Source organism: Scyliorhinus torazame, chromosome 15, assembly GCF_047496885.1.
Source record: "Scyliorhinus torazame isolate Kashiwa2021f chromosome 15, sScyTor2.1, whole genome shotgun sequence".
NCBI classification, from domain to species: domain Eukaryota; kingdom Metazoa; phylum Chordata; class Chondrichthyes; order Carcharhiniformes; family Scyliorhinidae; genus Scyliorhinus; species Scyliorhinus torazame.
The window spans coordinates 86,077,175-86,104,754 of record NC_092721.1 but is presented as its reverse complement, the minus strand read 5'-3'; the positions used below and the strand labels follow the sequence as shown (position 1 = coordinate 86,104,754).

The 27,580-nt window shown below is 46.4% G+C and overlaps 1 protein-coding gene across 1 annotated transcript in view; it reads left to right on the top strand.

Moving 5' to 3' along the window:
* arhgap42a (Rho GTPase activating protein 42a) overlaps nucleotides 1-27,580 on the top strand; it is a 572,455-nt gene that overhangs the window by 287,604 nt on the left and 257,271 nt on the right. The window contains exon 4 of the mRNA XM_072476376.1: nucleotides 15,402-15,473. Coding sequence (XP_072332477.1) covers nucleotides 15,402-15,473 — 72 coding nt within the window. The remainder of the gene's footprint in view (nucleotides 1-15,401; nucleotides 15,474-27,580) is intronic.

Below are 27,580 nucleotides of genomic sequence, written 5' to 3'. Positions count from 1 at the left end.
TCTTCGGTGAGAACGGCAGTGGGGCCGTCACCATAGCTTGTAGGCTAGTCCCCCTACAGGACGCCTTCTCCAATCTCTTCCACGCCGCTCCCTCCTCTTCTCCCATCCACTTACTCACCATTGAGATATTGGCGGCCCAGTAGTACTCACTTAGGCTCGGTAGTGCCAGCCCCCCCCTATCCCTACTACGCTGTAGGAATCCCTTCCTCACTCTCGGGGTCTTCCCGGCCCACACAAAACTCATGATACTCTTTTCGATCCTTTTGAAAAAAGCCTTCGTGGTCACCACCGGGAGGCACTGAAACACAAAGAGGAATCTCGGGAGGACTACCATTTTAACCGCCTGCACCCTCCCTGCCAGTGACAGGGATACCATGTCCCATCTCTTGAAGTCCTCCTCCATTTGTTCCACCAATCGCGTTAAATTTAACCTATGCAATGTACCCCAATTCTTGGCTATCTGGATCCCCAAGTAACGAAAGTCCCTTGTTACCTTCCTCAGCGGAAAGTCCTCTATTTCTCTGCTCTGCTCCCCTGGATGCACCACAAACAACTCACTTTTCCCCATGTTCAGTTTATATCCTGAGAATTCTCCAAACTCCCGGAGTGTCCGCATTATCTCTGGCATCCCCTCCGCCGGGTCCGCTACATATAACAACAAATCATCCGCATACAGAGATACCCGGTGTTCTTCTCCTCCTCTAAGTACTCCCCTCCACTTCTTGGAACCCCTCAATGCTATTGCCAGGGGCTCAATCGCCAGTGCAAACAGTAACGGGGACAGAGGGCATCCCTGCCTTGTCCCTCTATGGAGCCAAAGGTATGCAGATCCCCATCCATTCGTGACCAATATAAAGTCCCGCAACCTCCCCTACTCCGTGGAGGCCACTGGGGCCCTATACAACAGCTGCACCCATCCAACATACTCATCTTCAAAACCAAATCTCCTCAGCACCTCCCACAAATAATCCCACTCCACTCTATCAAATGCTTTCTCGGCATCCATCGCCACCATAATCTCCGCTTCCCCCTCTGGTGGGGGCATCATCATTACTCCTAGCAGCCTCCGTATATTCGTATTCAGCTGTCTCCCCTTCACAAACCCAGTTTGGTCCTCATGGACCACCCTCGGGACACAATCCTCTATCCTCATTGCCATTACCTTGGCCAGAATCTTAGCGTCTACATTTAGGAGGGAAATAGGTCTATAGGACCCGCATTGCAGCGGGTCCTTTTCCTTCTTTAGGAGAAGCGATATCATTGCCTCAGACATAGTCGGGGGCAGCTGTCCCCTTTCCTTTGCCTCATTCTGGATCACAACGTCTTCACCTTCGACAACAAGTTCTTCATTCAGAAGCGCTTCATTCTGGATCACAACGTCTTCACCTTCGACAACAAGTTCTTCATTCAGACGCACGGAACAGTCATGGGGACCAAATTCGCACCCCAATACGCCAACATCTTCATGCACAAGTTTGAACAGGACCTACTCACCGCACAGGACCTTCAACCGATGTTATACACCAGATACATCGATGACATTTTTTTCCTTTGGACCCACGGCGAAGAATCACTGAAACGACTACACAATGACATTAATAAGTTCCATCCAACCATCAGACTCACCATGGACTACTCTCCAAAATCAGTTGCATTCTTGGACACACTCGTCTCCATCAAGGACGGTCACCTCAGCACTTCGCTTTACCGCAAACCCACGGATAACCTCATGATGCTCCACTTCTCCAGCTTCCACCCTAAACACATTAAAGAAGCCATCCCCTATGGACAAGCGCTCCGTATACACAGGATCTGCTCAGACGAGGAGGAGCGTAACAGACATCTACAGACGTTGAAAGATGCCCTCGTACGAACGGGATATGGCACTCGACTCATCGATCGACAGTTCCAACAGCGAAAAACTGGACCGACCTCCTCAGAAGACAAACATGGGACACAACCGACAGAATACCCTTCGTCGTCCAGTACTTCCCCGGAGCGGAGAAACTACGTCATCTTCTTCACAGCCTTCAACACGTCATTGATGACGATGAACATCTTGCCAAGGTCATCCCCACACCCCCACTACTTGCCTTCAAACAACCGCGCAACCTCAAACGAACCATTGTTTGCAGCAAACTACCCAGTCTTCAGAACAGTGACCATGACACCACACAACCCTGTTATGGTAATCTCTGCAAGACGTGCCAGATCATCGACATGGATACCACTATTACACGTGAGAACACCACCCACCAGGTACGCGGTACATACTCGTGCGACTCGGCCAACGTTGTCTACCTCATACGCTGCAGGAAAGGATGTCCCGAAGCGTGGTACATTGGCGAGACCATGCAGACGCTGCGACAACGAATGAACGGACATCGCGCAACAATCACCAGGCAGGAATGTTCCCTTCCAGTCGGGGAACACTTCAGCAGTCAAGGGCATTCAGCCTCTGATCTCCGGGTAAGCGTTCTCCAAGGCGGCCTTCAGGACCCGCGACAACGCAGAATCGCCGAGCAGAAACTTATAGCCAAGTTCCGCACACATGAGTGCGGCCTCAACCGGGACCTGGGATTCATGTCACATTACATTCATCCCCCACCATCTGGCCTGCGAAATCCTACCAACTGTCCTGGCTTGAGACAATTCACACCTCTTTAACCTGGGGTTACCCCATCTCTGGATCTGTAAAGATTTAATCACCTGCTAATGCTTGCATTCCAAACATTGTCTGGCATCTTTGAATTTGTCTATATATGTGTTTCTGGAACAGACCTCTTCATTCACCTGAGGAAGGAGCAGCGCTCCAAAAGCTAGTTACTTGTGATAAGGCAGTTGCCAATTAGGGTTAGTTTTCATTTTTGTTATTTATTATTTATTCACTTTAAAAAAAATTTTTTTGTTTATAAAATAGGTAATTGTTATTTGTGTTGTTATAATATTGTGTAAAGGATGCACAATGTACTGTGTTGGTTGGCCAAAAATTTTCAATAAAATATTTATATTAAAAAAAAGAAACGCGCAGGACTCCTTCTTCTCCGGGGACAGCGGCGACCTCCCGAGACCGGCACACAGCCGCAAAATGGCCCTTTTTCCCGCATATCTTGCAAATCGCTGTGCGGGCCGGGCAGCGCTGCCGGGGGTGTTTCGCCTGGCCGCAGAAATAGCAGTGGGCTCCCCCGGGACGACTTGGCGTCTGAACCGCGCAAGCCTGTGGGGTGGGGGGGGTTTGTCGCGACGGGGGTCCATGGAGCCCAAGGGTCTGCCGCGCGGTCGGGGCCGTACGGCCACATCTAGTGAGGCTGCAAGGGCCCTTGCCTCTGAGAGTCCTAGCGACTCTTTTTCTAAAAGTCTTTGGCGGATTTGGGGAGAGTTCATACCAGCCACAAACGCATCGCGAATTAACATGTCCGTGTGTTCAATCGCGTTTACCGGCGGGCAGCTGCAGGCCCGTCCCAAAATTAGCAGCGCGGCGTAGAATTCGTCTAGCGATCCTCCGGGACTTTGCCGTCTCGTTGCAAGTTGGTAGCGTGCGTAGATCTGGTTCACTGGGCGAACATAGATGCTTTTTAGTGCTGCGAACGCTGTCTGGAAATCCTCTGCGTCTTCTATGAGAGGGAAAATTTCCGGGCTTACCCTCGAATGCAGGACCTGTAGTTTCTGGTCTTCTGTGACCCGGCCGGGGGCCGTTCGGAGGTATGCTTCGAAACAAGTCTGCCAGTGTTTAAAAACTGCTGCTGAGTTCACTGCGTTGGGGCTGATCCTCAGGCATTCCGGGATGATCCTGAGCTCCATAGTCCTTTAAGCACGCTTAATAAATTGTAGCGCACAAAGACTCACGAGAGACGAATAGAGATGAAGTCGATGAGGCTTTATTAAGCGTGACTTGTTCCCCGCAGTTCAGTAACAGACTGGCCTGCGGGGGAGAACTCCTGGTTCTTATACTCCACCTTCAGGGCGGAGCTAGAGCTCAACAGCCAACCAGGACCCGGGATCTGTCAGCCAATGACATCACGGCTTCACAGTCCCACATGACCCCCTAATGCATACTACCACAGTCGTCTCCAGTGAAAACATGTAGACCACGTTCGGTCCAGAAGACCACCCCCTCAAAAGATTCCCCGCCCCCAGAGCTCATTTCAACAGCCGCAGAGACCAGAGACAAGGGAAGGTAGTCCTCACAATCTTCCACTGGTGCCTCACTCGAAGCCTGTGCAGGTCGCTACGGGACCGAATGGAGATAGAGACGCTGACATGACGGAGGCAGCAGACTCTGACTCCGAGATGGAGACACAGGATGCATCAGAGGGGGAATCCTCGGGTCCACGGGCCGTGGATGTACAACCGTTGCGCCGTTCATCACGGAAGCGCCGGTCTCCATCTCGTTACACGCCGCCTGATCCAGCGCCGCGTGCAAATGGTGTCCGGCCTGCGGCCAAACGAGTCCGACGCCCTCCTTCGCCAGGGTCTTCGGTGGATTCCTTGGACTTTGGGGGGGAGGGATGTTATAACCTGCCTACTTGCCATTGGCTGGGGACTAATGACTATCCCACAATCCTGTGGGAGTATGAGCTTCCCCAATGAGGGGGGCGGAGAAACCACTAGTAAACTCCTAGTATAATTAAAGCTGGCCAGTTCAGGAACCAGCAGGAAGGAGTATGTAGCAAGGGAAGTTATTGCTACTGTTATGTATATCTGTTACAGTAAATAAATGTTATTACTTTGTATCCTTAAAACTCGTGCTGGATTCTTCGTGGCCCTTACAAAAGGAGTCTTCAGGCAACCACAGGGAGGAGGTATGTTTGCTGGACACCCCAGGGCATCCACCCAGGACACTCCTGTGTTTGTCCAGCCATTCTAAATTGCCTTTGTCTGTCAACTTGTCAGGCCAAGGAGGGTGCACCTGCTCCAGGACAGACTGAGGGCCTCCAGGCCTCAAGAAGATGCCCGCCAAGGTCATCTCCAGACAACTGGGCATCGCAGTCAGTAGGCTACCTTCACCTGTAGTTCAAATGTCAGAACTAGACCTACGTATAGCAGTAGGGTTAGGAAAGTCAAGAAGTACAGCAAGCACAATGGTGGCATGGCCATTCTGTCCCTGTATGTGCTTTGCACCTTTATAACTATATTTTGTGGTGACATGGTGGTGCAGTGGTTAGCATTGCTGCCTCACGGCGCCGACGAACCGGGTTCGATCCTGGCCCCGGATCACTATCCATGTGGAGTTTGAATTGACAACATCTTCTCGGCATCTACCCTGTCTAGTCCTGTTAGAATTTTATAAGTCTCTATGAGATCCCCCCTCATTCTTCTGAACTCCAGCGAGAACAATCCTAACCTGGTCAATCTCTCCTCATATGACAACAGTGATCGCCAGGGTTCGATTGCCAGGGCGAACAGGAGTGGGGACAGTGGGCATAGCCTTGTACCTCTATGCAACTGGAATTATTCAGAGCTTACCTTGTGGGCGTTGTACAGGAATTTCACTCACGCGGTGAACCCTGTCCCTAGCCCAAACCACTCCAATACCTCAAGGAGGTACTTCCATTCGACTCTGTCGAAGGCCTTTTCTGCGTTCATGGAGACGATCGCCTTTGGTGTTCTTACCCCAGATGGGGTTATTACATTCAGCAGGCGCCTGATGTTCACAGTTAGCTGTTCACCCTTAACAAAGCTTGATTGGTCCTCTGCGACCACCTCTGGTACGCAGGTCTCCAGTTTTTTGTCCAGGACTTTTGCGAATATCTTTGCGTCCATATCGAGCAGTGAAATGGGTCTGTATGATCCACATTCTGTGGGTGTTTGTCCTTTTGGGGAATCAGCAATATCGTGGCCTGTGTTAGTGTTGGAGGCAGGGTGCCCCTCGCTAGGTATCCGCAAAAACCTCCGGTAGGTGTGGGGCCAAGCTTGGTGCAAATTCGGCATCTTCCCCGCCTGCATGGAGTTTATACGCTCCATGACCGCTTCCAGCTCCCTCCGCCTATCGTCCCCCATGACTGGCATGTCCAGTCCATCGAGGAACCATTTCATCCCCGCGTCCCCGTCGTGGGGCTCAGAGGTGTACAGTCCTCGGTAGAGTGCTTCAAATGCTTGGTTGACCTTTTTTGGCTCAGCTACACTGCAGGCGGGCAAGGTGCCGAATTTGCACCAACCTTGGCCCCACACCTACCGGGGGCTACCAGTCCACCTCTTCTATCCTTCACCTGCGCTATCTCCCTTGTGGCTGCCTGCTTTCTCAACTGGTGAGCCAGCAGGCATCTAGCCTTCTCTCTGTGTTTGTAAAGGCCCTCCATGTATGTCGGAGTTGGCCCACTTGGCTTTCTTGGTGGATAGCAAGTTAAAGTCCGTTTGTAGCTTTTACCTCTCCACCAGAAGCTCTACGTTCAGGGCTTTGGGGTACTTTCTGTTGACCTCCAGGATGGAATCGATCAATTGTTGCTTATCCACCCTCTCTTCCCTATCTCTATGTGCCTTGTAGGCTATAATCTCTCCGCTAATCACCGCCGTCAGTGCCTTCCAGAAAGTGAAAGGTAAGGCTTCCCCGTTCTGGTTGTAAATTATATGCTCACTTATGGCCTGTGATGTTTTCTGGCAGAAAACCTTGTTGGCCAAAAGGCCTGTGTCCAACCTCCACGTAGGACATTGGACATGGCTCGTCTCCAACCTCACATCCATGTAATGTGGAGAGGGATCGGAGATGACTATGGCAAAGAATTCCGCCCTTACACCCAATTTCCTCACTGCAAAGAAGTCGATTCTGTGTATACTTTGTGCACTGGCGAAAAGAATGAGACTGCCTTCTCACCAGGGTGTAGGAACCGCCATGGGTCCACTGTCGCTATCTGCTCCATGAAAGATCCCAGTTCCCTAGCCATCGTTTTGGGGTTTGACCGGTCGGTCAGTGGGTCCGGTACGTAGTTGAAGCCGGCCCCCATGATCAGTTGGAGTGTGTTGATGTTGGGAATTTCCACCATGGGCCGGGATTCTCCAAGCCCGCGCCGGGTCGAAGAATCGCCAGTGATGTGGGAAATCCCCGCCATGCCTCTCCGACGCCGGGACGTGATTCTATGGCGACCGGAAAATCGCTGGCAATCGTGCCCCCACGTGGTCGACGTGGCGCCGGTGATAAAGGACCCGCGGCGTTTCTCCGCGGTCAACCGGCCGAATTCCCGCTGCCGTGGTTCCAACCTGGTACCACCCGGTGGGGGCTCGGACCTGCGGCCCCGGTGGCCGTCCTGGTGGGGTGGGGGGGGATCAGATTCTGAGGGGGGCCTCCGCGGCGTCAAGGCCCGTGATCAGGGGCTACCAATCGGTGGGCGCCCACGATCTGGAGGGGGGCTTATCTCCTTCTGCGTGGGCCCGCTGTAGGGCTCCGCCTTGTTGCTTGGCGCTGGCGCAGAAACAGACATCACGCGCATGCGCCAGCATGGAGACGGCCGCCATGCGCATGCACGGACCGGCGCCTGCAGTGCAGAGCCGCCTTTCAGTGCCGGTGCAGCGCGCAGCACTCCGGTGCCGTGCTGGCCCCCAAGGGCCTCTGAATCGCTGGGCCAGCAGGCGTAAACACCACTCCAGTGTTTACTCCGGCGTCAACACTTGGCCGGGATTTTGGAGAATCCTGGCCATGGTCTTCTTTATGCAGTCTACGTCGTCCCATTTGGGAGCGTACACGTTTAGCTGAACTATCGGTGCCCCGTCTAGGACACCGCTGACCATGACGTATCGTCCCCCTTGGTCCGTAACCGTTCTTTTCGCCGTGAACACCGTCCCCTTGCTAATCAGTATGGCTACCCCCGTAGCCCACGTCCTGTAACACCCGTGAATTGTATGTCCCACACAGCCCTTCCTTACCTGCAGTTGCTCCTTCTCCCTCAGGTGTGTCTCTTGCTGGAAGACTATGTCGGCTTTCAAACTTCTAAAGTGGGCAAAGACTCTGGATCTTTTCACTGGGCAGTTAAGTCACTTGACGTTCCAGGTGATAATCCTGGTGAGGGGTTTTTGCCCCTCCCCCTTTCTGCGGGAACAACCATACTCACCTGGTGGTTGTGCCACTGAACTCTGGGGTTTCCTTTTGTTAGGATGCCATCCAAAATGGCTACAGTCACTGTTCTCACCATGAGGTTGGACCCCTGTACTCCAGAGTTTCTCTTTGTCCAGGGCGCACCCAAAATTGCTGCCAATTGTGGGTGCGCTCTGCACTCCGGGGTCTCACTTTGTTTAGGGACCCTCCAAAGTGGCTGCTTGCGGCGCCATCTTGTTCCCTGAACCTGCCAAAGCCAATGTGAAAACCAATCCTTTCTCCCCTTCGTGTTCCCCCCCCCCCCCCAATCCCTCACCTCTGTCGCCCCCTCCCCTTCTCCACCTTCAGTGGTCTCTACCTTGTCCCTGTGCTCCCCCCCCCCCCCCACAACCAGACACTCTCTCCCTGCCTAGAGGTGCACCGCCTTGCCTTATGCCTGCTGTCTGTCCGCTCCCTCTGCCTATGCCTCACCCTCACCTGCGTTCCACTGCCCTCGCCCTTACCTGTGACCCAGTCTTTCTGATCAAAGCGAGGCAGCATAGTCCCGCGCAAACATATCATGCGTCCATTAGATTTCTTTATCTCTCTCTTTCTTCCTATTTCACCTTCATTGCTGCCTCGCCTACCCCGTGTCCAGGCCGTTTGACCAAACAAACCTGTCCGCCTCCGCCGGTGTGTTGAAATAGTGTTGCTCCTTCTGGAACGTGACCCAAAGCCTGGTTGGAAACAGAATTCCGAATCTTACCCCTTTCTTGTACAGGGCCAGTTTTGCCTGATTAAATTCGGCCCTGCATTTTGCCAAGTCCCCCTGAATGTCCTGATGTACCCGGATTTTGCGTCCTTCCCAGCTACTCGCCTTGGACCGTATCGCCCACCTCAGGATCCTTTCACGATCCTGGTATCGATATAGTTTTGCGATGATCGCCCTCGGTTGTACCCCCGCCTTGGGTTTCGGTCAGAGCGACCTGGACGCTCTGTCGATCTCCGGGGGTTGGGGGAAGCTGTCTTTCCCGACTAGGTTTGCCCAGCATTTGGATGATGTAGCCCGTCAGGTACCTGTTCTCGATCCACTCTGGCTGGCCCACAATTTGAATGTTCTGGCATCGAGACCCATTGTCTTGGTCCTTGACTTTCTCCTTCAAGCTTTCCTGGGCTGCCACTAACTTTTTTTGACTTCTGCCTCCAGGGCGACAATCCTGTCGCTCTGGTCTGTCGCTGCCTTCTCCAGCTCCTGGATCGTTTTTTCTTGCGCTTCCACCTTCTTCCCCAATCCATCGATTGCTTTTTGCATGGAAATCATCACCTCTGTAATCGCCACCTTGACTGCCACCTGGATTTAGACCTTTATCGTCTCGCTCATTGCGCTGAGTTCCTTCATAAGGAATGCCTTCCATCTGTCTCTAGGTAGTGGTGGGGCGGCTGATGCTCGGGTTGTTGGTCTCCCTCTCTCTTGGGTGACCGGTGCCCCCTCGCCTCATGGGTCCGCTGGTTCGTCCGCCTGTTGCTCGTGTCCTTTTCTACCGCTTCTACTGTCCCTTCAGCCTCTTGAGCTCCCTTTCCCTGGCATGGTTCCATTTATTTCCTTTCTCGATTAAGGGTGAGTTGCTTTAGAATTTTCGGGCAAAATGCGCCTAAAAGTGCCTATTTTGTTATGGTCTGGAGGAGATCGTCTACTCAGCACATCACCATCACCGGAAGTCCCTCCATGTTTTATTTTTAAAAAGATCAAGAGTCTTTTGAGCCAGGATTCCATTCTGGGATCTTCCCATCCAGTTACAAGATCAACTGGGATTGTAACACATGTTAGCTCATTACTGCTTTTACAGTTGAACCGTACTCTTTTATTAGTTTCCACCCTCGGCATGTAGAACAATGGTGACTCTAATAATATCTGCTAGACAGCAATGAGAATGCAATCTTATCGGCATGTGCCTAACTTCATAATGGCCGTGTATTGCATGTGAGGAATGGAATTAAATTTGTACCTGTCGAACTGGCTGACGTGGCTTTACTGAATTGCTGTGCAAGGTCTCATAAGGCCAATCGACATGGATCTCTGAATGTAACAGTGCAGTCAGTATATTAAGCTTCCTTGTAGACATCGCATTTTGGTAGAATGAAAATGTGAAGCACTATAGTGCGATGAGAGCAAAGCTTCTGCACATTTCCTGAGTGGTCTTTAGTATTTACGAGGATACCAAGTTATCCTTAACTGCCGTGTTGACATTAACTGGGCCACATCACTCCCAGTTGCCAAACCAATGCTGACCTGAAATTGCAAGGGTCCTGACGAATGCACAGTCATGATGATACTGCTGAAGCACTTTCTGTGCACACAAAGGTTTTTTTTTACTTTAGAGTATTTTTAAAAAATAGAACATACAGTGCAGAAGGAAGCCATTCGGCCCATAGAGTCTGCACTCACCCACTTAAGCCCTCACTTCCACCCTATCCCCGTAACCCAATAACCCCTCCTAACCTTTTTGGATACTAAGGGGCAATTTAGCATGGCCAATCCACCTAACCTGCACATCTTTAGACTGTGGGAGGAAACCGGAGCACCCAGAGGAAACCCATGCAGACACGGGGAGAACGTGCAGACTCCGCACACAGACGTGACCAGCGGGGAATGGAACCTGGGACCCTGGCGCTGTGAAGCCACAGTGCTAGCCACTTGTGCTACCATGCTGCACACAAGTATCGAATACTTTTTTTCCAATTAAGGGTCAATTTAGCGTGGCAATTCACTTATCCTGCACATCTTTTTGTTGTGGAGATGAGACCCACGCAGACATGGGAAGAATGTGCAAACTTCACATGCACAGTGACCCAGGGCCGCTGTGCACTCCAAGGGAACCAGACTCGCTTCCACACTCGAGAATGACAGATCACAGCATCCTGAAGAGCGATGTCATGCTGGGGACTTGGCATCAATCCGTGCCTAACCATTAATCAAACCATCAAAATGGTGTCTCTGTATTTTGGCTTCAAGAACAGCTTCCAACCTCCACCTGTTAACATACAAGTTCCTCCTATCCTCTTCGATACTCACTATGTCCAACTTTCTATTCCTTTGATCACTCTCTTGCCTTCCATTTTAACCCGAGAGCCCATCATGTTTGTTTTCAATATTCCTGTCCTCCCCCGAACCGTTTTCTGTTGATGTCCCCATGCCCTATGTTGACCTACCCACTTGCCTTGAGACCATTGACTATCCACCTCCCTTACAGTTTCCCATTTACAGGCTGCTGATGTCCCCCTTGACTGTGACAGTGCCATCTGCTGCCCAATACCAAGCCACTAGCTCCCGGGAACCAAATGTATTGACTGACCACCCACTGAACAGCATGCTGTATGCAACCTACACAGCCTTGGTGCAGAATCAGAGCAGCTGCAAGATATGACAGCAGCCCAGTTAAAGGTATGTGAACGATGTGTCACAAGTGAAGTGAAGGTCACCAGGTGCACTCCACTTATATATGACCATGAATCAGATCAGTCTAATCATTGACTGGCTTGGCAATTAGATTTGGAGGGTGAACGTGATTCTCGCAAGCTGGGTTTTTAATTAGTATTTATGATATAGAAACGGATGCAAATATGGTTCTGGGCTTGGATTTGCGGAAAAATCAATCTGCCATTAGACCGCCATGAAAGTTGGAAGGAGAAAATATCAACTTACCTTTCCTCCGGTGAAAAACTGACTTTGCCAAATGTTGTGCCCCAACCTGCTATGATCCTCACCGTTGACAGGACCAGGAATATGCACCCTTGGACTTGAACTTGGTATTTTTGCTTGGAGTAGTGACTTTGAGCTTCACGCAGGTTCAAGGTCTGAGTGTGTGTAGTGCTCACAATTTCTTCAAAAACATGCTGTTACAGTCTCTAATATAATTTACTTGACTGTTTCTCTTCAGGTTAAATCATATAGTGTTTTTCAAGTGGAGAATGTGTGTATACGTGAGAAACAGAGACACAATGCCCTAGGCTGGAATTCTCCGGGCATTTGCGGGTGGTGGGATTTTCTCATCCCACCGGCAGTACACCCCCATTTGAGGGTTTTCTGGCGGTGTGAAGAGGCTTCAATGGAAATTCCCATTGACAGCAACGGGAGCAGAAAATACCACCGCCAGTGAACAGTGTGCTGCCGAGAAACACACAACTGGGGGGGGGGGGGGGGGGGGATGACAACAAATCCCACCCATACTATACAGATTGACCTGTTGTAATAAATTTAGTTGGTGTTTGAATTGTACCCTATAATTTTCAGAAATCTTAAACCAGCAAAATTACCAACACATCTAATTTTCTCACCCTAATTCAAGTTCTCACTTAATAAAACAAATCAGTTGAATTCTGAAGACAACAAAGCCTCTGTTCCTTGATTAAGCATGACTTACTGAAAGTTCGAAGGTGTGAAAATTCTAATTACTAACACCTGTAAGACACAAAGATAAACAGAAGTGTACGGCAGGAAACAATCACCAAGTTTAAATGTGAAATTTCTTGTGCTAGTAATTACTTCTTAAACTAAAATTTAATGAGAATACTAGGTCAGGCCCACAGCTTAAAAAATGACAGCATTGGCAAGTTTAAAAGTCTATCCCTGGTGGTAAACTTTCCTCCATTGGGAATCCAACTCTGAAGGTAGCCAACTGCTCCTTTCATAACTTGTTCCAAGAATAAAGATCCAGGACTGAATTTTCATCAGGGTGCAGAGGCACATTTCGGTGCGCAAAAGACCACAGTTTCTTTTTAGGGAAATATGATTTTCCTCCACATTCCCGACCCCAGTCTGATCAGGTTCCCCATTTTAAATGGTGAATCGATCCTTACATTGAGAGCCATGTGTATTTATTCTAATGCATTACAGTGCTTTTCCAATGGAGAAAAAAAACCATAATTCAGTGAAAAATGTTGCAAAATGTCCATAGCTAGTGCTGTCATCATTTCTACAGTGATTTAAATGGATTTTGCTGATTAACGCGTTTGTTTTGATGCTTGAAAAAATCTAATAACCTGCTCATTGATTAGATAATAAGGCCATAAGAAATAGGGACAGGTGTAGGCCATTCAACCCTTCGAACCTGCTTGTCATTTAATAAGATGATGGCTGATCTAATACTCAATAAATCCACTTTCCTCCATCTCTCTGTAACCCTTCATTCCTACACTGATTAAACATCTATTGGCCTCAGCCTTGACAGTGTTCAAGGTCTCTGTTTTCACAGCTGCGAGGTGTGAAAAATTCCATAGATTTATCATTATTTGAGAGAAGAAATTCTTCCTCAAATCCATCTTAAATGAGCTCCCCTTATTCTGTGACTATGCCCTCTTGTCCTACACCCCCCCCCCCCCATGAGTGGAAGCATCCTCCCAACATTTACACTGTCTCACCCCTTAAGAATCTTATATTTCAATTATATCACCTTTCATTCTTCTAAACTACAAGGAATACAGACCCAACTGTTAATTTTTCCTCATATGGCAGTCCCGCAATATCTGGAGTCTTTCTAGTAAACCTGTGTACTGCCTCCAATAATAATATATATTTCCTAAAATAAGGATACCAAACCTGTCTGCTTGCAATAAAATCCAGAATTTAATTGAACTTCCCTATTACTGTATGCTAGCTTTCTAGGTTTCATGATCAAGTGCCCCCAAGCCATGTTGCAATTTTAGACCGTCTCCCTCCATTTAAATAATAACCAACCTCTTCACTCTTTCTTCCAAAATGTGCAATCTCACATTTTCCCACACTGATTTCCATTTGCCAGTTTTCTACCCACTCACTTAACCTGCCAATATCTCTGTAAACTATTTATATCCTCCTTACATCCTACCTTCCCTCCCAACTTTGTTTCATTCTCAAATTTGCTCACAGTACATTTTGTTTCCTCCTCCCAATCATTAATATATTGTGTAGAGATGCAGTCGCAGCACTGATCCCTGTGGCACTCCACTTATTACTGTCCTCCAACCTGCAAAAGACCCCCTTTTCGCAACTCACTGCTTTGCTTTGAAATTGAAATGAAAACCTGTTATTTTCACCTTCCAAAGAGTAGTCCCGGGTTTTGCAGGGGTCCTGTGGTTGGTCTGGGGAGGGGTAGAAGAGCTAAAGCCAGGGGCGGGATGAGAGGCGAAGTTGGGGGGGGGGGGGGGAAGGGGGGGAGAGGGTTCCTGAGAAGAGCTGAGTCTAGGCCAGCCGGACTATGTAGCTGGAGAAGTGCCAAGGCTGTGGTTTTTGTGTTTTAATTCTTCAGTATAATAAGGTTATTTCTCAGGTGTTCCTTCAGTACTCATGGGAACTCAAAAGGGTTCTGTGGCTGGAAATGTTTGAGAAATCCTGGAGTAATCCATTGTTTGTCCAGCTGTGGCCAGTAACTTGAGTTTTCAGTGCTAATGGGTTTCAGCGAAGCATCTATTCAATCCATCTGAGAATGAATGACAGTTTCAAGGAGTTGTAATAACAGATTGGCCCTTTGTGGTTTGTTGAATCAAGCTAAATAGGATTACAAGTTTTATCACTTTGCAGAATGCATTTTTTATCAAGTTCAATGATGTGGAAACTTTTATTAGATGGTGAGAGGATTCGTTTTTGCTCACGGAATGTAAAATATTTGCATTGGATATTGTATGGAGTCTGAGGACACAACATAGTGCAAACTAGGTGAGTCTCCATGAAGGATACATGAGGGGACTCAAGGTGGCATGGGTGTTGTGGCGGAGCATGGACGGTGCGTAGGTAATATAGGTATTTATGAAGATGTATGGAGCCTTAGAGGTAGGATAAGGTTGCTTGGGTGATTTGAGAGGCCATGCACTGGCATGGAGGGATGGCTGATATGAGGGAGATGAGAGATAAGGTTTAGGAAGCCTTTAAATACTGTTGGCAGCTGGGATAATATGCCTGAGAACCAAGGCAGACCTTTTAAGCCAGCCTCCTTTAGCACCCACACTCCTCACGCTCTCTTGTGCACCTCACAAACTGCACTGAAATTCTAACCTCAGGATAAAAAGGCAAATTGACAAGTGAAGTCATAGACGAATCGGACATGCAGTTTGTGAACTGTGAAAGTGTATACGTCCCATTTTTCTGAGCCAGAGAAAAGTTTGGCCCGCCTGAAGATTATTTTGATAGGATTGGATCATCTTCTAGCCTATAATTTTTATTTCTGGAGCTGCATTAAAAGTCTTCTAAAAGGCTCTTGTTTAATGTTTTCAATATCTTGCTTCAAGAAAATCATCCATGTGAGAATTTAAGTATTTCTTTCCAGAAAAGTTAAACTCTGGTTTAAGTTTAGTATAATGCACAATGGTAGATTAATGCAAGTTGTTACATCATTTAAAATACTGTTCTGCATTTCTGTTCAAGATTCAGAATGCCAATGATGTTTTAATTGCACCACTGGAGAAGTTTCGTAAAGATCAAATTGGAGCAGCAAAGGTAAATGCAAGTTTACTTTTTTATATTCTATTAAATTTGACATTACAAATATATTTTCCCAGTTGTTTGCTAATTATTGTTTCATGAGATTAGGGTGTTGCTGGCTAGGCCAATATTGATTGTCCATCCTTGAGGAGGTGGAAGGTTCTGTTAAGGCCACTCTTCTTCTGGTCTCATTACAGCATTAATCCAAATAGGGAGAAAAGAGCTGAACTTGAGAGTGGTAAATCAAGAGTGACTGCTCTTGACAAAAGTGGAATTTGACCGGGTGTGGCCTCAAGGAGCCTGATCAAAACGGGAGTTATTGGGAATCACAGGGAAAACTCTTCAGTTGTTGAGTGTCATAACTAACACAAAGGAATATAGTTGTGGTTGTTGGAAGTCAATTACCACACTCTCAGGACATTGCTAAAGGAATTCCCCGGGTAGTAGCCAAGGCCCAACTATCTTCAGCTGCTTCATCAGTGACTATACCTCCATCTTAGAGACAGAATTGGGGTTGTTCACTGATGTTTACTCAATGTTCAGCACCAGTCATGACTCCTCAGATACTGAAACAGTCTGTGCCATGTGTAGCAAGACCTGGATAGCATTCGGGTTTGGGCTTATAAGTGGCAAGTAACATTCATGCCACACAAGTGCCAGGCAATAACCATATCTAACGAGTGAATCTAACCAACTTCCCTTGACATTCTATGGCATTACCATCACTAAATTCCCCACGCGGATTACCGTTGGCCAGAAAATGAACTGGACAAGCCATATAAATGTTGTGCCAGAAGAGCAGGTTAGAGGCTAGGAATTCTGTGATAAGCAACTCATCCCACAACTTCCCAAAGACTGTCCACAATCTACAATGCACAAGTCAGGAGTGTGATGGAATACTCAACACTTGCCTGTATGAGTGCAGCTCCACCAACTCTCAAAAAGATGGATACCATCCAGGGCACAGCAACCTACTTGATTGGCACCCCATCCATCCCCTTCTCCACTCACTTCCTCTAGCATCAATGCACAATGGTAACATTGTCTACCCTCTACAAGATGCACTGCAGCAACTTTTCAAGATTCCTTCGACAGAACGTTCCAAACCCACAACTTCTGCTTGCTATCGGGGCAAGGGCAACAGATGCATGAAAAAACACCACCTTCAAGTTCCCCTCCAAGCCACACACCATCCTGATTCAGAACCACATCATCATTCCTTCAATGTTGCTGGGTCAAAATCGTGAAACTCCCAGCCCTACTATCACTGTGAGTATACCTAAACCACATGGACTGCAATGGTTGAAGAAGGCAGTTCACTATCACCTTCTCAGGACAATGATAAAAGGGCATTAAATGCTGGCCTAGTGATGCCCACATCCTGTGAAAGAATAATGAAAAAGAATAACAGCCTAACAAAACCAAATCATGGTGAAATTGAGATGTTCGAGATATTAGAGAAGTACTACTGGATGCCATCAACATGTGCATGAATTTTGACTCCTTTGCACATTAATGATAGCAACAAGAAAAGAGTGAGCCCAAGGAAAGATCCTTCAGGAATTGTGGAGGTGATCATGCAAGGGTGAGAAGGGAAACATTTGTTGGAGATGCACTGGTTCTGTTTTTAGAACTGTAAAAGGCCAGTCCATGTAGCTTGATGGCAGACATAAGGTGATGGGGAGAATTTTTAAAAATTCATTCTTGAGATGGTCAGTTTTATCACCCATCTCTAATTGCTGCATGGAGGCACAAACTGCTTTAGGGTAGATGTGTTGAGCAGCGTGATCATAGAAAAAATGAAGTAATGTACCAGTTAAGTTGTTATTTGTCACTTTGGCAATAGTGATCTCCATTCTGTGTAAGAATGGAGGCTGAAGGGATTTGTGCAATATAGCAAAAAGTATTTTTAGATCTTGTAAGCTCTTTGTAATCTGTTACAAGTGAGTTGGAAGCCAAACAACGATGAGTCAGAATACAGGAGGGAGATAGAGAACCTAGTGGCATGGTGCAACGACAACAATCTCTCCCTCAATGTCAGCAAAACTAAGAAGCTGGTCATTGACCTCAGGAAACAAAGTATCGTACACACCCCTGTCTGCCTGGTGCCGAGGTGAAGATAGTTGACAGCTTGAAATTTCTAGGTGTACACTTCACCAACAATCTGTCCTCGTCCATAGCCAAAAAAGCACAGCAGTGCCTATACGTCCTCAGGAAACGAAGGAAATTCAGCATGTCCACATTGACTCTCACCAATTTTCACAGATGCACCATAAAAAGCATCCTATTTGGCTGCATCACAGCTTGATATGGCAACTGCTCCGCCCAAGACCATAAGAAACTACAGAGAGTCGTGAACACATCCCAGTCCATCACGCGAACCTGCTTCCTATCCATTGACTCTGCCTACACCTCCCGCTGCCTTGGGAAAGCAGGTAGCATAATCAAAAGCCCCTCCGACCCGTCTTACTCACTCTTCCAATTTCTTCCATCGGGCAGGAGATACAAAAGTCTAAGAACACGCACTAACCGATTCAAAAACAGCTTAGTTCCTGCTGTTACCAGACTCCTGAATGATCCTCTTGTGGATTGAACTGATATCTTCACTCATCTTCTCTATTGTGTAGCACAGCATTCCATATGCTTCAGCTAATATTTATGTCTATGCATTTACATTCAGTATTTATTGTATGTCCTATGTTTTTCATGTGTGGAACGATCTGCCTGGACTGTATGCAGAACAATACCTTTCATTGTATCTCAGTACACATGACAACAAATCTAAATCTAAAAGCTTCTCATTATTTTAGTGAATGAGGATAAAATATAGCTGCTAGTGCCGTAAAAAGGGAGAAAAGGGGCCTGACTTGGCTCCCCCACTCCCATCCCCAGTCCTGTGCTATGAAGGAGGACTCCCAGAACAGGCATTTTTGAAGGGAACCCAGTTCAGTAGTCTGGGCCAGAAATGTGGAGTTCCATCCTATTGTAAGTTCCATCTTGGTGATTGCTGTTCACCAGAAGATGTGGGCCAAACCTTCTAATTACTGGCTCCTACGAGATGGAACAAAAATGAGAGATACAGATAAATGCACAGAAACCAACAAAAAAAAATTAGCCTTCACTGTTTAAAGATAAAGGTAGTCCCATTTAAAATTGAGATTATTTTTTACCTGAAGTGGGTTGTGAGTCTTTGGGACTCTCCCTGAAAAGGTTGTGGAAGCAGAGTCTTTGTATATCTTTAAGGCAGAGATGGATAGATTCTTCATAAGCAAGAGCGTGATAGGTTGTCAGGAGTAGGCAAAATGCAGATTTAAGTTCACTATCAGATCGGCCATGATCTTATTAAATGGTGAAGCTGGCTTTAGGGGCTGAATGGCCTTTTCCTGTGCCCTATTTGCATGTTCATGTGTATGAAACAGAGACCAGCATTGAGATTAAGTAGTGGTGGTGTTGGGTGTGTGGGGGTGGGGGGTGTGGGGGGGGGGGGAGAAGAGTCAATAGGTTATGGTGGCTTTGAAGGTAATGATGACAGGTAGATGGGAGACCGAGGATGGGGAAGATGGAGCTCGACATGGAATACTAGAATGCAGATGCAGAAGGGGGTGGATGAGAATCGAAATATATGAATGGGAGGGGATGCATGCAGAATCCCGAATAGGAGAGGGGGTGTTGTGTTAGTGTGGTGCAAGAAGGATGTGTTGCACATGAGACAGGTTGCACAGAGACTAATTTGGGGGTGGGGAGAAGGGATACTCGAGAGTTAAAGAGCTCTCTGAAAGACTATCGTCCTAGTCAGAGTTGGAAAGAAATATAATATTTTCCTAATATCCCTGTGGTATATTGTGGTCTGGGCTTGTGTGTGGGTGGCACAAATTTAGTTAAACTGAAAGGTTAAAAACATCAAAAGGTGTGAAGGCAAGCATGTTGAAGTGAAGCAAAGTTAAGATGGGATACACATCAGCTGATATTGGCTGACAACTGCCGGCCCTCAGCTAATCCAGTCTGCTTCTTCCAAATTACCCCTGGTAGGCAGGGCTCCAAATGCATTACCAAAAACTTAGCATTGCGTTTAACAACAAAATAGGCCGATTCGACCCACATTCCATGGGATCCTTGTCCTTCATTAGGATCAAGGAAATCAAAACCTGCATCAGCGTAACCAGCAACCCCTCTCCGGACACGGAATCGTTAAAGATATCCAGCAGAAGTGGGACCAATTGATCAGCAAACTGTTTGTAAAATGCAATGGTGAATCCATCTGGACCAGGTGCTTTACCCATCTATATTAATATGAATACAGTTCATGATCTCCTCCAGCCTGGCATCTCCAACTTCTGTCTTCTCTCCTGCTCCACTTCCGGGAAGGTCTACCCAACCAAAAATTGCATGGTTGATTAACACTCCTCCAGGGGTGATTAACATTCCTCTGGGAGCTCTGACTCATAGAACCCACGGTAAAAGGCCTCAAACACTTCATTAACCTTCTCTTCGGCAAAAACCAACTCGCCACCCGAGTCTCTGACTTGTACTATCTCCTGGGAGGCAGCCTGCCGACACACCAGGTGAGCCAACAGACGGCTGGTTTTCTCCCCATACTCATAAAATGTCCATACTCATAAAACATCCCCCTCAAGTGACGCAGCTGGCTCACCATCTTACCCGTTGATACAATCAGTTTGCAACTTCTTTCTGTCCGTAAGTAACTCCGGTGTTGGGGCGATTAAGTACTGGCGATCTACCATGAGAATGGAATCCACCAATCTCTGCCTCTCCACTTCCCAGATCTATCCCTATATGCCTTATAAGAGATTATCTCCCCCCTAATAACTGCCTTCAGGCTTCCCAGAGCATGGAAGGCAAGACGCCTCATTCCTGTTGAACTCAATGTACACCCCAATGGCAGAGAATACCCGCTCACTAAATCACTTATCTGCAAGCAACGCCATGTCCAATCTTCACGGCGGGCGCTGAGAGCCACCCGGCTCCAACAACAGGCCCATAAAATGTGGAGCATGTTCTGCTATAACGATCGGCGAGTACCTCACTACCCTGACCCCAGGGAAAAGAGACCTACCCACCTTGAAGAAGTCAATCCGGGAGTAGGCCCAATGGACATGGGGGAAAAAAGAAAACTTAAATCTCCACTGGTTTGCCTCACACTCCTGTTCCATGAACACCAGTAACTCTCTCGCCACCCCTGATTCCCTGATGGACTCGGAGACTTGAGACTCGACCTATCCAATCTAGGATCCAAAACATAATTGAAACCCCCCTCTCCATAATTAGCTGATGTGAATCAAGATCTGGGATAGACGGCAGCACCTTGTTAATGAATGCCATGTCATCCCAGTTCGATGCGTACAAATTGACCAACACCGCTGGTGTGCCTTTCAATGACCCATTGATGATTACGTACCTCCTACCTGGATCTGCCAAGATATTAACCGTAGGAAAAAACACCCTCTTATTAATCAACACAGTAGCCTCCTGCGCCCTACAATCAAAACCCAAGTGGTATACAGGAATGAGATAGAGAATCTGGTGAACTGGTGCGATGACAATAATCTCTCCCTCAATGTCAACAAAATGAAGGAGATTTTCATTGAGTTCAGGAAGCATAGAGGAGAACATGCCCCTGTCTACATCAAGGGGAACGAAGTAGAAAGGGCCGAGAGCTTCAAATTTTTAGGTGTCCAGATTACCAACAACCTGTCCTGTCCCCCCATGCCGACACTAGAGTTGAGAAAGCCCACCAACTGCTCTACTTTCTCAGAAGACTAAGGAAATTTGGCATGTCAGCTACGACCCTCACCAACTTTTACAGATGCACCATTGAAGGTATTCTTTCTGGTTGTATCACAGCTTGGCATGGTTCCTGCTCTGCTCAAGACTGCGGAATCTACAAAAGGTGAATGTAGCCCAGTCCATCACGCAAACCAGCCTCCCATCCATTGACTCTGCACTCTACTCTCCTCAGCTAGTAATGCCATCTCTGCCTCCAGGGAAACAATCCAATCGCTATGGTCAGAGACCTCTATCTTCTGTATTGTCGCCCATTTTACTCATGTCCGCCTGTCCACTTTTTCCATATGTGCCCCAATTGGGACTAAAGCCCCTCCATTGCCTTCTCCAGATCCTCGGCAACCGCTTGCCGCTGCTTCTTAAATTTGTCGGGCAAGAAGCTAACCAACATCTCTGTCGACCACTGAGGGGCCACCAACTCAGCAGAAGCCTTTGCCATGTTTCCGCCTGTTGAGGCTCAAGGAACTTCTGAGTCTGACGACAATCCCTTGCCTGACTTCTGCCTTATGTTATATTTAGCAGCCATTACTCATATGAGGGGAACTTATTCCATTGGACTAAGCCAATTTGCTCTAAAAAATCAGCAATAAACTGGGCAAAAAGGGCCAAAAACCAAGTACCCTGGTGGGAACCACTGCATGTGCGACTGCTCACCATATAACCACCACCGGAAATCCATCCTTTGAACCTATGATGTTATTACGAGAGTGTGACATTGGAGTGAGCTGAAGGTTAGCTTACGCTGTCGGAGTGGATGAGATCGTTAATCTGCTTCCTACACTGGATGGTGATTCTTGGCAGGTGCCTGGCAAACTGACCTCCCTTGTTACTGCCTCCTTGGTCAGCAAGGCGAGGCTGATAGGCCTGCTGGAGCCATCCTTCAAGTCGAAGACAATTCCAGTGCTGGCAGACTCCATAGAGGAGGGCCTTAAGTGAGTCATTGCAGAACCTGGGAGCTTTTTTTTCTTGGTGGAGTCATACCGAGAAGATTCCTGACAAACAGTTGGCCTGCTGAGAGTAACGTGTGTGGTTTGGGTGGTGTTTAAATTTGGGTTTCAACTATGATTGCATTTGGAGACGGAGGGGTAGATGAATTGTGCCTTGTGATTCGGAGAGCTACTCACTGATGATAATTAATGACCTTAGAGTGTGAAATTGGATGAGATTTTGTGACCTGCATGCCAGCGAGAAATGTGGTGTTCTTTGTGATTCTGTTATCAGGATGGATGTTGTAGTGTTCACAAAGACCACAGAAGCTAAGTTCATTAACAAAGCTAACATTTATTTACACTACTACTTATTAAAGCTCAACCACGTACTCCTATAGTAAACAATAATCTAGCATTATATAATCTACACTCTACTAACACTACTACATTCTATCTATAACTGTACTCTGATCTCTCTCACGCTCTTCTGCTCTCCTCTCCAGCTTTCTCACAGAAGTCTGTGAGTCAATGCTTTATATATCTGTGTCTAGCTCCATCTAGTGGTTAATTGTGATATGACATTAACTCTGTGTGTACTGAACATTTCCCATAATGTCACAGGAAAGTCGAGCGAAAACCGCCTCACCACCTCACTTAGTCTTTGGAACGGAAAATTCCACCCTTGTAGTCTCGACATGTGTGAAAAATGATTAGTTGGGCAAGATAAGGAGGCTTCTGGTGTCCATAGAATTGCACGCTTGCATGTGTTAGAGCCTTGAGGAGAAAAATTGAGAAGTGATGGTCGGAAATCTTTAAAGTTTCTCATCAGAGGAGAGAAACAGTACTTTTATAAACTACTTTTTGATGAATTTCTTCATTTATCAATGAAGCAGCACTGCATCAATTGTGTTTGCAACAACAGGTTATTCTTGGATTCCTTGGTTATTGGAAATTTGTATACTATGTACATAAAGGCTTACGATAACAAGGACTTAGCATGTGTTAGCCAAGCGTCATTCGTTCTATGAAACCAAAAGAATTACAGGTCCCACTTAGATATGTAGCCGATGCAGTGCCTGAGCTAATGTAAATAGTAGCTTGATGATGTAACTCGGAAAGGATTTCAGGCATGAAGTAATTTTGTTGGCATATGGCTGATAACTTTTAGGAAATGATTGTGATTTCCTTTGCCCTGGTTCATTGAATTCATCAGACATTTAACAACATTTATTTTAATGTCCAATGACTTTTACAGACTGGTTACATCAATGGCTAAATAATTAATGGTTAAATTCCAAAACAACTGATGTTTTCACCTAAAAATGCTGGTTGTATTAAATATTTTGTGAATGCTGTTTAAGTTGAAATCCATTACAAAGAATTTTAAACTGTATTTTGGCATTAACAAGAAAAAACTACCAGATAAAATGTAAAAGCAGTTTTTGTGCCCAACCACACTCTGGCTACTGTCTGTCCAATCCTGGAAAAAGAATATGAAGAATTTAGAGCACCGATCAGCGAAAAGTTGGTGAATGAACCTTATCTTTCCAGATGTTCAGAATCTTGCTTGTAGGCTTTGTTGTTTATTTCTTGCTTCGTGGCATATGTGGTGACATTCAGAATAGCTTTTTTTGTTTACTTAATAATGTACTGGAGAATACTGAAAAACCTGTTTTCCCACAACATTGTGTTCACTTGTTGAGATAATTTGTGGTCTGAAATGAGAAAGAATGACCAGAATTTTCCAACCCCCAGCGGCAGGGCCGGCGAGCCATTGAAATCTCTGTTCACATTAGTGGTATCGGAAGATCCCGCTGGCATGAAGCGCTGGAAAATTCCAGCCAATATTATGCTTCTTAAATCATTTAATTGAAATTGAGAATTTTCTAAAACGTTTCATATTTTGGCCTTTAGTTTGATGTAATTTGACAATTTTCCCTTGTTTGTTTATGCTTCACATGCCAATGTATTGACCCCATCTTCCAATTGGTTCTCAGTGTAACAATATCAAATAAGAAAATCTATCACTTAAAAAAAATAGAATTTGAACTAATGAAATCACTAATTTATTTCTGTTTTTAGTTCATTTTTAGTTCTCACAAACCCCAACCATCTCAGAAGAACATTACATGCTCAATATAATTGAATTCACCAATAGAATTATATTTTGTTCTCATCTACTTACGTTATTTTTTCTCAGATAGGTCAGACACCCATAAAGGCTAGAGTTTATTGCTTTCAGAGCTGTGACTGGGTTAGCAGATTAGATTTAATTACCAGGCCTAAACCTACAATTCCCAGCACATCATAGTGCAGTGCGGATATGGTTGTCAACTCTAGTAACTTCAGGAAGCCACACTTAAGGGAACAGAGGTTTATTTAACGATATACAATATTCTGCTCAAGGCAGCAACTTGCTCCCAGTACGGTCCTTGCTGGGAGAACTAACCACACCAGGCCCTGCTTTGGGCTAGCTATATTTGCTATAATGCGCTCCAGCTGGGTGGCTTCCACTCCCTATCTGGGAAGCTCGTACCCCACAAGTCCTATGGGGAGATCGATGGCACGGTGGCACTGCTGCCTCACAGCGACCAGGGTTTGATTCTGACCTCGGGTGACTGTGTGGCGTTTGCACATTTTCTCCTTGTCTGTGTGGGTTTCATCCGGGTGCTCCGGTTTCCTCCCACATAGTCCAAAGATGTGCAGGTTAGGTGGATTGGCTAGGCTAAATTGTCCCTTAGTGCCTAAAGATGTGCACGTTAGGTGGGGTTATGGGGATAGGGTGGGGGTGTGAGCCTAGCTAGGATGCTCTTTCAGAGGGTCGGTGCAGACTCGATGGGCCGAATGCCCACCTCCTGCACTGTAGGAATTCTATTCTATTCTAACTATGGTTTCCACATGGTCCTCATGGGTGTAACACCTACTTTCCAGGATTGCTTGGAAGTTTCTTGAATTTGAACATGCATCTCCCAGGTTCTACTTCTAGCTTCTTTGGAGAACCTTATATTTTAAATTTGGCACCATGGTGTCCCACTCCCAGTCCATGATATTGCTAGCTGTCACTTAGCCACCTCCAGCTTGGTGATGTCACCTCACCCATCAACCACAGAATAGTGCCCACTTAGACTGCCTGGAAACTGGACCAACTGATGGTGCAGGGAGAGAGGGGTGGTAGTGGGGTGTTGTTAGAGAGGAGAGGGATGTGAACCCTAGTCTGATGAGGGATCTTTTTAAAACGTGAGTTCAGAAGGACTCCTTCATGCCCCCAATGCCAAGTCTAGCCCCCATCTATCCCACCCCATTGCCCCTCAAGCCCATCTGCCAAAACCTGCCCTTCCACCCAACCTCCCCCACAATGCCAAGCTCTCCCTTTCCTCATGCCCTTTTACCCACCCCTTATGGCCCCAGAATGCTCCCTAAACCAAGATATGGCCCTTCCATGCCTAATTACCCCTGTAAACTGGGTGAAGTTCTGAAGGTTAAAGGGGTGTGAGGGGTGGAGATCCTTTGTGTATTTATTTTAGCTGGACCAAAGTTGCAAGCACTGAAGCGGGCTTTTTAAACAGCCCGTCTCTTTGGCTGCCTCAAAACATCTTCCCTGGTTGGCTGACCCAAGTACAGACTGCATCCACCCTTCAGTAATGAAGATCGTACTTTCTCCTAAGGCTTTTGGGTCAAGCCAGGAATTTTCCTAACTCTCCCTTCTGCTTCAAGGATCAAAATCCAGGCAGAAGTGAGAACGGAGGCAGGAATGGAGTCATACAGGAGCAGGGAAAAATTTGGGGCATGGGTGAACAGGTACCTACAACTCGAGGACTGCTGCAGTTCAAGTAGGCAGCACACCACCACTTTCTGAAGGGCACTAGGGATGGACAATAAATGCTGACCTAACCAGCGATGCCCATGTCCAGTAAATAATTTAAAAGAAAATTGAGGTTAGAGATAGGTGTGGGGGAGGATGTGGTGGTGGCTTGGAAGTGTGGCCAGTTAGGGTCCACTGCAGCGGATTGGGAATCTGAAGAAGGGAAGCCAGGGAATGGATAGAGAGAGGGGCACAGATGATGAAACGGGGTGTGGGGCGAAGACACGGATGAGAAAAAGGGAATGGGTCAAGAGAGAATCTGAAGAATAGCATTGGGAATTGTTTTCATTCCACTTGTTCATGTTAAATTTCATCTTCCACCTTTCCATCCATTCTGATTATCTGTCTTCCTGCAACTTCTTATCCTCTTCAGTTTTTACCAAATCACTTACAGATTGTTCTCCCTACACTGAATTCCATATCTTCTCTGTTTAGAAAAACGTAAACCCAGTACCCACATCTCATCTTTTTCCAGTCTCAGCGACATCTGTTTACTCTTATTTTGACTCCTGTTAGCTGCAAGGTTTCATCTCTTATGATGCATATCTGAATTTTTCTAACAAACCTCTTGTGAGATACCTTATTAAATTGTCCCTGAATATCCAAATACACTATACCTCTTTCATTCCTTTAACTTATCAAAAAATATTATAATACATATGGTACACAACTTGCCTTTATCAAATAGTACACTGGCTGACTTTGAATTACTCATGAATTTCTAAATGTTTACAAATTTTATCTGGAATGGCTACAAAGAGTTTTAGTGTAACTAATATTAAATTAACTGGTTAAGAGTTACTCAGTTTATCCTTCTCTCCCTTCCCTTCGGCTGTAAGAGTATTTGACTTTATTTTTGCAAATAATGTGAAAACAAATTCCAAATTTTAAGATAAAGAACGCTATTATAAAATGCTTAATTTTTGCTTTGACAGATGGAAATAGAGGGGGACGAAGAGGGGTATGATGGTACTTAATACTGTTTATACTGTGAGATGTAAAACAATGATCATTGGCACAAGGCTTATTTATGTAGCTGCCCTACCTATTTATTAATCTAACTGTAACAAATAAATAAAATACTAGATTTTCTTCCAGGAACTAATTACCAACGAATGCTTCAGGGTCACTCTGCAGAAGTCTTAAAATATCGATTGAAATTCCAATAAAACTCCTGTTATAAGGCACTCTTTAATGTAGACAAATGTCCCAGATGCTTGACATAGAGGGGAGAAAACTAAAATGTATAAATGAAATAGCACAGCTGTTGAGTTATGGTGTAAAGTTAGATGTGGCTGGCTAAAAAGATTTTAGAATGGTTTAAGATGGTACCGAGAAATTAATTGGAACAAGGAGTTTGGGAGGAAAGTTTGGTGAGTCAAGTTGGCAGTTGAGGGCAGCGCAATGGAGTTACAGACTTGAGTAGAAGCAGTGGAGGTGAAGTGATGGTGTGATATGTGGGAACTTCAAGATGCCTACCATGTCCTGGATAACCATTTGTACAGGAAATGTCATCAACTGCAGCAGCT